The sequence below is a fragment of the Eupeodes corollae genome, chromosome 1 (assembly GCF_945859685.1).
Source record: "Eupeodes corollae chromosome 1, idEupCoro1.1, whole genome shotgun sequence".
NCBI classification, from domain to species: Eukaryota; Metazoa; Arthropoda; class Insecta; order Diptera; family Syrphidae; genus Eupeodes; species Eupeodes corollae.
The window spans coordinates 66,775,302-66,790,494 of NC_079147.1; the positions used below are offsets into that span (position 1 = coordinate 66,775,302).

At 37.7% G+C, this 15,193-nt stretch overlaps 1 protein-coding gene across 1 annotated transcript; it reads right to left on the bottom strand.

Moving 5' to 3' along the window:
- Window positions 1-4,188: 4,188 nt before the first annotated feature.
- Window positions 4,189-9,204, bottom strand: LOC129939923 (uncharacterized). Its single transcript, XM_056048109.1, has one exon. The coding sequence runs from the start codon at window positions 9,202-9,204 to the stop codon at window positions 4,189-4,191; it is 5,016 nt and encodes a 1,671-aa protein (XP_055904084.1).
- Between the last annotated feature and the right edge of the window lie 5,989 nt (window positions 9,205-15,193).

Below are 15,193 nucleotides of genomic sequence, written 5' to 3' on the forward strand. Positions count from 1 at the left end.
AAATAATTTTGAAACAATATCACTAATTTTAAAAAATTGATTTACATTTGTTTCTTCGTTTGACTTTAGACATTTAAAAATTTTGAATAAAATGGTTTGTCGTAAAAATTTTCTTTTTGTTTCAAGCTCGAACCATAAATAACTGCAATTTTATTTCGAAATGTTGCGAATTTTATCCGAACAATTTCTTTAGAATTTGTTAAGAAAAAGCAATTTGCATCACAAGATGTTAAAACAAACTGTTCAAGTTGGACAGCTTTATAAATTCCATTACAACCTGGAATTTCGCACGTTCTATTTTTATCTACATTATAGAGCATTGGAAACGTGTTTGTACTTAGATGGTTTATTGTGTTTTCAAAATCTTCTGAAATTCTGTTTGCAATTTGCTCAAGTGGTCTGTTTCCTGATCTTAATTTACGTTTTAGATATTGCAAGCGATTTTCGTATTTGAATGCACTTATATTATCTAGAGGACCATGGAGTTTAACATCATCTGCGATATGGTACAAGTTGTGAACGTTGTAACTTATATTTTCCCGGGCATAGAGTTTAGCGAAATCGTGTATGAACGATTTGAAAATGGTTTGTGCTATATCAATAAATGTGTATGATTTTTCGCTCATACATATTGAAACAGCACAGTGTAATTGCATGAAGTTCTCTTATACTTCTTCTTGAGTTTCATTTTTCAAAACAACGGGACCTAAGTATAACAAAAATGTTATGTTATAACATCAAGTCTACGTGCAGTTCGGTTGAATTCAACTGGCGTAAACGTTCTAATTAATACTAATAAATCAGATATTTTTTCAATGTTTTTCGCAGACAGCTTTGTTTTTAAGGATCTATTCTTAATCCATAGAAGCAATAATTTTTTCATAATACCTGAGCAAAGTAAATGCATGTAGTCCAAAGGAAAATTATTGATCATATCAATTGGAAGACTTTCTAATGGAGATGATTGGATATGATGATCTTCGTGGATCCTATCCCTGAAAGAAGCGTTGGTACGAAGTGATTTTGATAAAGTTGGGAAGCACATTTGGTGAGTAGTATAATTATAATCACCTTCTACATTACACCTTTCACAAGCAAAATAACCATTATGTCCTTTTATACCTTTTAAATACGACCGAGCAGGGGCATCACAAATGAAATTTCTTATTTTAAACTTGATAGTTCTTGAAGCTATATTCAAACTAGTTATACTTTCAGCTTCTTCAAGAAACAATTGCAAAAATTTTACAGCTTTGGAAGGTTTTGCCATTCCGTAATAAACACCTATTACAAGTGGCGGCAAACAAAAACCTTCCAGTGAACATAAAATTGGCCAAAATTGGCCTTTTGAACTCTTGCTAACAGGTATTCCATCTATATTAAAGTCTAAACATATCTCATCTGGATATTTATGAAGATTTTCGAAAACTTTTGTCAAAGCACGAACTAAACCGAAATGCCAGTATCTGCCAGGCGGAACATCGATAAAAATCTTTGTCGAGAAGGAAGTATGTAAAAATGTTCGAGGGTCTAAAGGCAAATAAGAATGAGAACATTTTAATATATCAAGTAAATCCCGCAAGCAAACATGGGCTATATTGTATTTAACAGCCCAGTTTCTTAAGTTTTTCGAAATGTTTTCCGGAGATTTTTTCATTAAATCCAATAAGATCTCCTCACTATTTTCTTCCAAACTATCACTTTCACTTTTAATGTCGGAATTATCAGAAACAACATTGTTTAAAAAAATTGTATTGTGCTCTACAAGATTAAATTTAGGATTATTTTCAAAGGTATGCACAGGGACATTATTTTCGCGTAATTTAGCTAAAACTTTCATAATTTTTCTTTTATATGTGGACTTGCTACACAGTTTATTTTTAATAATGGAATTCATAATGAGATATGTAAAACTGTTAGTAAAACTAACTAAATATACATAATTTCCTTTCAGCGAACGAAAACACAGACCAACTCGGAATAATTGCGACGCGACACTAAATGTCAACCACCAAAAATCTTGAAATGCGACTGGCTGTCTGGTATTAAATAGCCGATTCAACTTGGGAAAATGCTAGTAACATTTGTACTTTTTTTATGAGGAAGTAAAAAAGATGTAATTTGTTTACTTACTTTTTACTAGATAGTTAAAAAAAAGAGATTTTTTACCTATTCTTTATGAGAAATTAGGGAAAAAAATACGCAAAAAAAAGCCAACCGCCAAAAACATGAAATGACTTGCTGTCGCATCTGTTTGTGTATGTATAGTTAAAACCACAATTCAAAAGTCAAAAAGAAGTGATTTTTTTACTTATTTTTTGTTGGAGAGTTAAAGAGAAGTGATTTTTTTACCTATTCTTTATGAGAAAAGGTGAAATAGCAAAAAAATCTACCCAAAAACACGTTTCATCCAATAAAAATAATTAATTTAACATATTCTAGAGCCAATCGTAGTATGGGCAATTTGGTTGACGCTATATTGATCTGGAGAGCACAAGTTAATTTTCACCACAAATTTTTAAAAATTCTTAAGCTGTTCAAAGAAACCATCGATAGCGAAGTGTTTTCAGAAGACAATATTGTTCATGCTGATTTTAGACTATTGCTGTGATATTCGCAACCTTTTTTTATATATTGACGCGAACGGAACCCAGGCGAGCGTGACGGACATGCGATTTTTGAGCCTCGCGAAATTTATAGGATTTTGATCATTTTGAGTGAGCAAAACATGGTTTCGGCCGCGGTATGACACGTTTCACCGTTTTGTTGTATTTTTTTGTAGCTATTTAAAAAAATTGTCAAAGTTTGGTTAACATTGTGGTCACTTCATTATTTTTATAACGTTGTTATAACGGGTTATCCATTTCGCGATTTCAAAAGAATAGGGCTGGAATTCTATCTGTAAAACTAAGTTGTTATAGTTGTTAACTTCCCATAGGAAGTTATTGTAATAGGTCCGATTCGTCGAATTTAAAATTTTGACATTTCTCGACGTTTCAAGATACCTAGAGTCGAAATAACGTTCATACGCCTGTACGTCCCTACGTTCCTGACTTTTTTCGTCGTCCATAGCTCAAGAACCAGAGGAGATATCGACTTCAGATTAAATATGTTATACAGATAATAATACAAAAAGACGCAGAAAGGCTCTCAAGAAAATTGTGTGGGTGCTTTTTTTACCATAGCAGTTTAAAAAAAGGTGAACTTTCTGGTTAACTCTAAATATCTTACGAACCAAAAACGACAGAGACTTGAAACAAATTTTATATAATATATTATAATATAATATATAGAATAACGTTATTAATATCTAGTAAAAATTTGTAAAATATCGAATTGACAGTTTTTTTTTTACAAAAAATAAAAACTTTAAAAAACATTAGTTAAAGTTGGTAAGAATTGAATTTCGACTCAAATATCTTTTTAAAAATTTGAGATTATGGCTTCAAATTTATTTTATCTTATAGGAAATATTGTTTTCGATAAAGTTTGGAGAGAAATCGAACTGACAGTTTTTTTTTACAAAAATTAAACACAAAAGAAAATTTAACAAAAATTGGTAAATATTTGTTTTATATCTTTTCAAATAATTGAGATTATATCTAAAACTGGAGAAAATAGGATTGACAGTTTTTTTTACAAAAAATAAAAAAAAAAACTTAAAAAAAAAACAATACTAAACATTTACTTATGACTCAAATATCTTTTCAAAAAATATTAATATTGGCTACAAACTAGTTTTATCTCTTAGAAAATATTATTTTTGACATTAAGTAATTTTTTCATAAAAATTCAACAGTCCACTTTTTCGTAAAAATAAATATGAAATCTACATTTCTTAAAAATTGATGTTCTGTTCTCAATATCTCGTGAACAATTGAAGATATCGACTTCCAATTGATTTAATTCATCCAATTTGTATATGTTTGCATAAGAAATAAAAACTTTTGAGAAATGCTATTGTACGTTTACGTCGACAAAACTCAATGTTAATTTTAGCAAAATGTTTATTCAATAAGATACATTTATTTCTCGTTTTTGTTTATACAGAACTTTTATTTAATTTTTACTCTTGTACTATCGTTTAATAATTGTTTATTTTCGCGGCGTCCGATTTCGTCGGCTTCGATTTGATCACTGATCCTTCTCTCTCTATTTCATTCTTACAATCCACCCCCCGTGGATCCTCTAGGATTCACCATCAATCGTCAAAACGGCTAGTTTATTGGCAGGGCGTCTTAGAAGGGCATTTGCAGTTTTCACTTCGGCTATTCTGATGTGGCCGTCCTTAGCTGGGACAACCTTTGTAACTCGTCCCTTTTGCCATTGGCTACGAGGTTGATTATGATCGCAAATGATAACCAGATCGTTGACTTTAAGCGGTGGTGGTTTGTCATGCCACTTGGAACGGCGTAAAAGTTGTGGTAGGTATTCTACAACCCATCTCTTCCATAAACGATCCTTCAAGTTTTGTGCGATTCGCCATTGCTTTTGTAAGCATATTTTGATGTCGACGGGATGTGGTGTCTGGGTCGAGTTAACACACCCTAACAAAAAGTGGTTCGGTGTTAGCGGCTCGTCTTGGTCACTGGACAGCGGAATTTCAGTGAGCGGTCGGGAATTCATGATGTTTTCTGCTTCCAAAAGAGCACATCGAAGAGTCTCAATTCTAGGTGCCTCATCCTTCAGTGTTTTTGAGAACAGGAGCTTCACAATTTTGATAAGTCGTTCCCAGCATCCACCGGAACTAGGGTTTGCAGGGCAATTGAAGATCCACTCGATATTTTGTTTGGTGGATTCGTCTATAATTCGATCGGTGTCCAAGAGACATTCATTTTTCTTCAATTCCCTCTGTGCACCGATGAAATTGGTGCCATTATCGCATCGAATGGACACTGGTGACCCACGACGGTTGATGAAGTTCTTCAGGCATATTATGAAAGCGTCTGTTGATAAGCTTTCGGCAATTTCGAAATGTGCTGCTCGGATGGTAAGGCATGTGAATATGACCACCCACCTTTTCTCACGGCGTCGCCCTATAGATACATTCAAGGGTCCAAATAGATCAACACCTGTATAGGTGAATGGTCGAACATAGGGTGTTACCCGGTCGGTAGGTAGTTGTCCCATTAAAGGCGGTTTTGGGGCGGCTCTGTCAATCTTACATATTGAACACTCCTTTTGTACATCTTTTAAGATAGTTTTTAAGCGAGGCATCCAGAATATTTGACGGATTTGGTTGATGATGACAGCGACATTTTGGTGGTGATACCTCCGGTGGAAACTTTCAACAATAAGTCGAGATACTGTATGATTTTGTGGCAGTATTATGGGTCTTCGTGCACTGTATGGTAGACAAAGTGCTTCATCTAATCGGCCTTGAATTCTCAGCAAACCTTTTTCGTCCAAATACCGCGTCAGGGCATAAATTGAACTGGATTTAGAAATAGGTTTACCCCCTTTCAAAGCGGCTATCTCAAGACGGTATTCTTCTTTTTGGACGATTCGGCAAATGAACTGCTCCGCAGCCACCATATCAGAAACTAAGAGAGGGCCTTTCGGTACGTCGATTTTTGCCTTAATTTTCGCAAATCTTACCACCCATGCGGTTACTCGTTTTAGCTTAAAATAAGAAGAATACTTAGTAAATTGAATAAAAGGTCTACTCGCCTGGCAACATAAGACTGTCTTCGTTTGGATTTCTTCTTCGGATGCTATGTTTGTTTTTTCTAGCTGGAACGCTGGCCAATGTTGTTCGTTGTCTTTCAAAAAATCAGGTCCCTGAATCCATCGACTACTGCAGTTGAATTTCGGTGGGAACGTGGGGCGAGTGGCTGCATCTGCTGAGTTATCTGAAGTTGGCACCCAGCGCCATTGGTTCGGATCGGTGTTGCTAATGATTTCCGAAATTCGGTGGCCAACAAAGGGTTTGTACCTACGTTCATGTGAGTGAATCCAGTAGAGTACGGTTCGGGAATCGCTCCAGAAAATTGTTTTCGCTATTTTGATCTCGTGACTTTGAATGATGGACCTGCTTAGACGTAAACCAAGTATGGCTGCTTGTAGCTCCAGTCTAGGAACGGACATCAATTTCTTAGGGGCAGTTCTAGTTTTTCCTGCTACAAAGCTTAATTCAATTCGGTTTTCTGTGACAATACGAAAATAACCAACGGCTGCAAAGGCACTTTGGCTGGCATCTACGAATATGTGCAGCTCGGTGTTGTTTGAAAGGCGGATATGCGGCGAATAACATCGTGATATTTGAAAGGCTTTTACCTGTTGAAACTCGTTCCACCATGCAGACCATTTGATATGTAGCTCAGTAGGTATTGGGTCATCCCAGTCAATGCTTACTTTCCAACATTCTTGAACCAGGATTTTTGAAAAAATCAAAAAGTCGGCTAAAAATCCAAAGGGGTCGAATATTGCCATTACTATTCCAAGAAGTTCCCTTTTGGTTGGTGGTCGACGAGATTCTAAAACCTTTTGTGGAATGCGGTGGAATTTGGTTTCAAAATTGAAGGAATCTGTTGTCGTATCCCAGAACATTCCAAGAATTTTTTCCGATGTAGCTTGACGTTCCATGCTGATTTTCTTCGATTCAGTAATGGCCACTCCATTCATTGTTGTTTCTAACTTTGATGAATTAGAAACAAAATTACGTAGCTGGAACCCTGCTTCTGCATTGATGATGGTGACTTGTTTACAAATTCGTTCGGCTTCTTCTTCATTTGGAAAGCTACATACAAAATCATCGACATAATGCTTACCAATGACTGCGGCATACGCCTCGGGATACGTGTCTTCAAATCGTTTGGCATTGATGTTCTTTATCCATTCGGCACAACACGGTGAACAAACTGCTCCAAAAATCATTGACACCATTGCGAATTGTTGGACTGGCTTATTCTGGTCACCATCCCTCCACAGAAAACGCTGTGCATGTTGATCCTCGGGAATGATGCGAACTTGGGAGAACATTTCCCTTATATCAGCTGCGACTCCGATGACATCTTGACGAAACTGGAATAATATGCCGATGAGTGGTTTTGCCTGTTCGGGTCCCTTAGACAAAACAGAGTTAAGTGAAATGCCATGGGAAGTGGCAGCGGCGTCAAACACTATTCGCACTCTATTTGGCTTATGCGGACTTTGAACGGCAAAATGCGGCAAATACCATACTGCATGCCTTGTGTTGTTTATCTCGTCTTCGAATAGTTTCCTAGCATATCCACTGTCAACATATTTCCTTATACCTTCACGATACCTGTCAGCAAACTCGGGTTCTCGGCTCATCTTTTTTTCTATGCTGATAAGGCGTTTCAGTGCCATCGAGAAGCTGTTAGGGAGTGTAGGCATAAACTCCCTCCAAAGCAACCCGATCTCATACCGTTTGCCGATTTTTCTGGTAGTATTTTTCATTATTTCTTTGGCCTTAATGTTTTGCGTTGACTCAGGAATTGGACACGATTCATTTGCACCAAAGTTTTCTGTTGCAATAAAGTCTGTCACGATTTGATTTAAGTTGGTGTCTCTTTGGCGGATGTGAAGGAACATAGGATTTGGAGTTGTTGTTCTTGGTCCGTAAGCAACCCAGCCTAGCTTAGTTTTTGCGGCGATCGGTGTTGTTTGGCCAGATTCTACAACTGTTGATGAAGCACTAAGATGAACATAGTCTAATCCTAGCAATATAACTGGTCTGGCCTCGGTGTACTCCTGAAGTGGTAAGAACTTGAGGTAGTTGTAATCCGACTTCTTAAATGACTGGACAGGTAGGTTGAGGTTTTTAATAGTTCTTACATTTTTGATGTTGAAACGCTGGTTTTCTTCTAGACCTTCGATTTCCAGACTAACTTTTCGAGATTCTTCCGTAGTTACCTTTTGTCCATACCATTGTAATTTCAAAGGCTCATGTTGACCTTTCAGTCCAAGCCTCACGGCTGTATCTTCTTCCATAAGGGATATAGCTGAGCCTTCATCGAACATTACGTAGGTATCTATTTTGCCTGTAGGACCATACAAGGTAACCGGCAAAATCTTAAACAGCTGACCGGTGTCATCTGGTGTGTCACAATTCAAGATTGGCTGTGCGTTTAATCTTGATTGGGGAATTTCTTCATGAAGACTGTGATGATGGTATCTCCTGCATCCTGATATGCCACAGATCTTTTTCATACGACATACTAATGAACTGTGGCCTTTGTTCAAGCACGAGAAACACAGTTGATTGGCTTTAACTTTGGTCCAACGATCCTCAACGTTTAGATCCGTCTTAAATTGTTCACAATTGGCAAGTTTATGATTTAATCCACAGTGGCAGCATTTAAATTCTCTTGCTACTGTTTCGGTTGCATGCATTACTCTACGTTGTGCCACTTGAGGAGTCAATCTGGAAGTACTTTGGAGTGGTGGTGGCATTTTCCCCATTATTCTGGCTAGTGTGCTCAGCCAAGCTGAAAAGTGTTCGATCGATGCGTACGGCTTTATATCCAGACTGTGTTTGATCCATTCAAATTGTTTACTGGTCGGCAACTTTACAACAAGTTCGTCCAAGAGATTTGGATCTGAAAGCTGTCGTTCACATTTTGACGCTTTTAGGAACGACACCACATTTCGAACTTTGGTCGAATATACCAGAATTTGATCGATTTTATTTTCTGGTATAATTGGTATGGCTTTGATCTTACTAAGCTGATACCTAACCATGTGTTCGGGTCTTCCAAACGTGAACTGTAGCTCATCGATGATTTTCGGCACTTCACTTGGATAAATGAGCATTGATACTACCGCTTCCCTTGCTGCACCAACTAAGCATTTTTGAAGGCGCATTAAATTTTGCCTGTTGCTGTATTTGAAGGCCTCAGTGGTATCCTCAAAACTCGCAAAAAATAATGGCCATTCCTCGGCATTTCCAGAGAAGGTTGGCAGATCGTAAATTCGTGTGCTCGTCAAATCACCTGCTGGAATAAGGAGATTATTACCTACCGGTGGCGTTGAGAAATGGTCAGCAGATGTGTCCAAGGAGTCTCTGTTTTGAATGGGCAGTGCTTCTACTTGGATGCTGAGATCTTTGATGGCGGTTTGGCTCTCGGCAGTATCTTTTCTAAGTTCTTCCACGGCGGCTTTTAAAGCATTTATGCTGGATACTAATCCTGTCATTATGGTGACATCCATTGGCGGTGTTTCTTGATCGTTATTCGGCATTTTATTTTAATAAATGCAATTTAAACTGTTCAGAGACGCGAATGAGAAAAGAATGTTGCTTTACTCGTTAAGAAAAAACTACCATCCTCTTTTCAAAACGGTAAACTTTTTGCTTTTTTCCGTGTCTATTCTATTCTCTTTTGAGAGAACGCAAATTTGTCTGTGTTGGCGAGAACAGCAAATTACGAATTGGCGGCTGGGTGGGGAAATGAGACTCACGTTCGTCTCTCTTACTCCCTCTGTGTTGGCGATAACAGAGAAGTGTAAATTTGAAGAGTAAATTTGGCGTCGGGTTAGTGAGGCAACGTTTGTCTCTGTTTTCCCTTCTGTTTTGGCGATAACAGAGATTATTTTGAATTTAACGGCGGCGGTAAGACGATACGTTTGATTCTTTTTGGCAATAGCATGTGTATGTGTATATAAGAGTATCTTCTCGTATATAGTAGTGGCAGCGAAGACGAAACGAAATCTAAGATGAAATATCGCGAATAAAATTATTAAAACTCTACGTTTACGTCGACAAAACTCAATGTTAATTTTAGCAAAATGTTTATTCAATAAGATACATTTATTTCTCGTTTTTGTTTATACAGAACTTTTATTTAATTTTTACTCTTGTACTATCGTTTAATAATTGTTTATTTTCGCGGCGTCCGATTTCGTCGGCTTCGATTTGATCACTGATCCTTCTCTCTCTATTTCATTCTTACAGCTATAAAAATTGGTATTGGATTTTAACTAAAAATCTCGTTAACAAAAATAGACTTTGAAATCAAACTATTTCATTGACAACCTTTTTGACAAAACACGAAAACTTACAAACTTTTAAGCAAGACAAATCGACAGATTATCAGTGTGGGTCGCATCCCAGCCTCTTTTTTTAATTTGCAGTTTAAAAAAAAAAACACCTACTCCATTTTTTTAAAAACCTTTCTGCATCTTCTTGAAATCGGTATCTATACTGGTTTCTGAGTTATGGGCGATGAAAAGAACGATGACAGACATCTCTGTACAAATCTTTGATTAAGATTCTACTTACCTTGAAATGTCGAGAGAAATGTCAAAGTTTTCAATTTGCCAAAGCGGAAGGATTAAAATAACTACTTATGAAAGGTTAAAAATAAATTAGGTGTATCAAAAGTCCTTAAAGAACTTGGTCACTTTCTTACAACTCTCAACGATTTCTGTTCTTTCGTAATTTCATTTACAATTTATCTAAACGAATAATGCAAATTATTGGGTGTTATAAAATTGAAAAAATTGTTCATTCTTGTTCAATAAAATGGAAACTATTTTTCTTACCAACATTTATACGTTTACCTTTCTTGTTGGGCATACCAAAAATATGTAATGTTAATATACAGTTTTTATCCGCGAAACACATAAACTATATGACATGTTTTACATTCGTACAAAAATTCGATCTCGAGATTTTAATCAAACATGCTACGATGGTAGAAAAATGGAAAAAACTGGGTTGCCGTGGTCAACTGAGTTCAAACTTGGAAGTTAAGATTTTAAGCACATTCGCCTTGTGCGTTTTTAAATTTTTTTTTAACATGTGAAATAACAGTAGTCTCCATACAAACTTGTTGGTAAGAAATTGAAAAATCTAATTTACTCAAAAACAGACTTTTCTTATCTATTCTATGGATTTTTGTATTCTTAACTTGGCTTTTTTCAATTAGAACAAAATATATTTTTGTTTTGCTTTTAAAGACCCCGTTTTTTCTAGAATTTTCTCAGGAACTCATCAAGCGATTTCAATCCTTTTTCTCCTGCATAAGCTTCGTCGGGGTGACTTCCTGGCCACGTAAAAGCTTTCAAAGTTGCGAAGCACCAACAAGCCTCGGATACGGACGGATTTACTGTTGACAACCAACGCAAACGAATAAAGGACAACGAACTTCGGATATGCATGTGGATTGTTAGGTCCCTTAACAGACCACGGGCGGCCGAAGAATTAGCGGAGGGCCGGGCAAAAAGAGGATGAAAAACTGCGATATTTACTATGGTGACTGCTACCACGAAAACCAACAGCGCTTATTTGGATGCGGATTCGTCATTGGAGCCAGACTTAGGCAAGAAGTCTTGAGCTATAGGTGCATCAATGAGCGCCTAATGACCATACGCATCAAGGCTAAATTCAGCAACATTAGACTGTTATGGCGCACGCCCCACAGAAGAGAAAGGCGACAACACCAAAGATATGTTCTTCGAGCTCTTAGACAAAACATATGAGCAGTGCCCTAGCTACGATATTAAAATAGTCCTGGGCGATTTTAATGCCAAGCTAGGAAGGGAAGACATCTTTGGTGGAATAATCGGGAAAAACAGCCTGCACGACAACACTTCCGACAATGGATTCAGGCTCATAGATTTTGCTGCGGGGCGAAACGTCATGGTAGCCAGTACGCGTTTTCCACACCTCAACATCCACAAAGGAACTTGGACTTCTCCAGATCAATCTACCGTCAACCAGATTGACCATATTGCGATCGATGCCAGACACGCTTCCAGCATCATGGATGTACGACCGCCTCTAATGTGCTATATTTCAAATAGCCACCAACAATTAACCCCTGGTTTGATGAGGATGCAGCCAAACAACAGGCACCCAAAGCGGCGCTGCATAAAAGGACGAGAGCTGCTCGTGAGCTCTATGAGCAGAAGAGTCGAGAGGAACGCCGACTTTTCAGAAGGAAAAAGAGAGGGCATGAGAAGCATGCAGTCGAAGATGTTGAGAGGTATAAAAGCAGGAATGAGGTTCGAAAGTTTTATGAACAGGTGAAACGAAATTCACAGGTACATAAACCTAGAACCGAAGGCTGCAAAGACGAAAGTGGAAACATCATAGTGGAACCGCAGTCAATGCTGAGGATATGGAAGGACCACTTCTGCAGACTGTATAACGGCGACGAAGAACTGAATTCCGCTGTCAGGCAGGATGATCCATTCAATATAGACGACGAAAGCCAACAATCCCGTCCTCCCGACTTAGACGAAGTAAAGATTGCCATATCTAAGTTGAAGTCTAATAAAGCCGCTGGAGCAGATGGCTTGAATGCCGAGCTCTTTAAAGCAGCTGGAGATAAGTTGGTTAGGAGCATGCACCAACTTATCTGTAAGATATGGTCGGAAGAAAACATGCCCGATGAATGGAACCTCAGTATTGTTTGCCAGTGTGGTTTTAGACCAGGAAAGTCCACAGTTGATCAAATATTCACATTACGGCAGATCCTGGAAAAAACTCAAGGACACCAAATCGACACCCACCATCTTTTCATCGATTTCAAGGCCGCATATGACAGCATCTACAGGGACGAGCTGTATAGAGCCATGTCTAGTTTTGGCATCCCTGCCAAACTCGTCCGTTTGTGCAGGATGACCATGGAGAATTCACGCTGCTCCATAAAGGTTAGAAGCAACTTAAATGAACCTTTTGATGTCAAAAAAGGTTTTAGACAAGGTGATGCGCTGTCATGCGATTTTTTTAGCATCGTGCTTGAAAGAATAGTGCAGAGCTCACACGTCAACACTAGAGGCACTATCTTTCAAAAGTCTGTCCAATTACTGGCATATGCTGATGACATAATCGGAAGAACTCAGCGTGATTTCAATGGGGCTTTTGTGAGTATTGAGGCAGTGGTGGCAAAAATGGGTTTAACGGTTAATGAGGGCAAAACAAAGTACATGCTGTCGTCTAGAAAGGACATACAACACCGACGTTTTGGTCACAACGTCACAATCGACAGACGTAACTTTGAGGTAGTCAAGGACTTCGTCTACCTAGGCTCCGCTGTAAACGCAGAAAACAACACCAGCGCTGAGATCAATCGCAGAATAACTCTTGCTAACCGCTGTTTCTTTGGACTAAGAAAGCAATTGAGTGGACCAAAGTGTTGCTATATAAGACCCTTATCATTCCTGTCCTGCTGTACGGTGCAGAAGCATGTACCATGACAAAAGCGGATGAAATCATCTTGGGTCGCTTCGAGAGAAAAGTTCTTCGTGTGATCTACGCTCCCGTATGCATCGAAGGGGAGTGGAGGAGAAGATGGAACGACGAACTGTACGGGCTGTACAGCGACGTAGACTTAGCAAGAAGAGTAAAAGTCCAACGACTAAGATAGCTGGGTCACGTAGAGCGCATGGAAACCAATGCTCCGGCCCGGAAAGTCTTCGAATCCGCACCCACAGGACAGCGCAGTAGAGGAAGGCCGCGGATCAGGTGGCGCGCACAAGTGGAAGGTGACCTCACCCAACTTGGAGCGCGAAACTGGAGACATCTAGCTAGGGACCGAGCTAGATGGAGAAGTTTGTTGGGTGAGGCCCTAGTTCACACAGGACTGTAGCGCCACCTTAAGTAAGTAAGTAAGTATAAGCTTTATATTTGTTGATCAAAAAAACTGCGTGTTCTTATCTATAAATATCAATTTAAAAAAAATCATATAAATGGACTCCTCGGCAAAGTTCACAACTTTGTTAGTGTATATTGGGCAACCAAGTCTTTTACTCTGGTAAAACAGTTATCAAGCATTCTCGAGAATGTAGTAAACAGAGATTTAATAAAATTCACAGCGTAAATAATTTAAACAATGTTTAAACCATTTAAGCTATACAGCGATAACTACGCAAAAGCTGCATTCGGGACCTCTGACATTTCATAACTTTACAAAGTTGACATGAGATTTCGTAAGGCTTTCTATATGATGTTTTGAAAGTCAAAAGGTCTTTTTTAACGAGCTCCCAGCTTACTGTATCTCATTCCGAGGTTGACTGCGTTTTTACCTATTATGTAGTTAAACTAAATAAAAACCTAAGTTTTAATTGTATTCTTTCTGAAATATCTAAAGTTGTGTACTAGGGCGCATACGTACCTTTTAATAATTTAATTTTTGTATTATGCTTGCTACAAAAATGTATACGTGCATGTATCTCACTGTGTTTTCACAAAAGTGCAAGACAACGTCTGTATGGTCAGCTAGTTATTTAATAATGAATACATTTTATGAAACAACATTTAATTAGATAAATTGTTCTCTGTGCTTTTGGTAGAAAGTAAATCAAATTAGAAGACAAAGAATATGGACATGATGTTTGCTGCTTAAAATATTACATCAAAAAACTTAGAATAAACGTAGGTACAAAAGGGTAAGTCAGGATGCACTGCAGTGTCTACGTATGAATGAAGAGTACTTAAACAGGAAAGAGACTCTACAGCAGCAGAAGAGTACAAAAAAGACTACAAAACACTTTTGTGTCAGTGTTGGAAATATGCTACATAAAATCATATCCTTTAAGTACCCGAAAATTTGATTAAACTTGTTTAGGCTTTAGAATGAACGCATAAATCAAAAATGATACTATGGAAAAACCTGATTTTTTAAAACTTTTATACATACCATTGAACTTTTCAGAAGATAAGTTAAGATCAAAACAATGAGGATTCCTCATTTAATCCATCACATCCATCCCAAGGACCTTGTCAAAAATATAAAAAGATTTTCAAAAACTACATTGAATCGTACACACTTCGATAAAAAAAATCACACATAGCTTTTATAGTAATTTCCTGACTATTTCATTTTTTAAAATGATGGTAGTTTTCGACATCACTGATGTCAACTACTGTATTGTTTTTATGCTGGGTGTTACCGGTTTGCGGTGATTTCCTTTGTCCCTGATGTACTCATATGTAATGTCCTGCACACCACATAAATGCTTATGGTGGATCTGCTGAGGAAGTTAATTTAAATCTCCCTAGTCCCTTTGACTACTGTACATATACGGTAGATACCTACAAGGTGGGTCAAAAATGTTCTTCCTAATTTTAAGAAATCACTCCATTATTTTACTCCAAGGAACTAAATGGGGTAATATTTTGTTAACAAGGAACTCACATCCCATAGCCGGACTGACTAAAGCGAATGTGAAACGTATTCTTGCAGGCGTTTTGAAGAGTCAAGAAACATTAATGCGTCAGCAG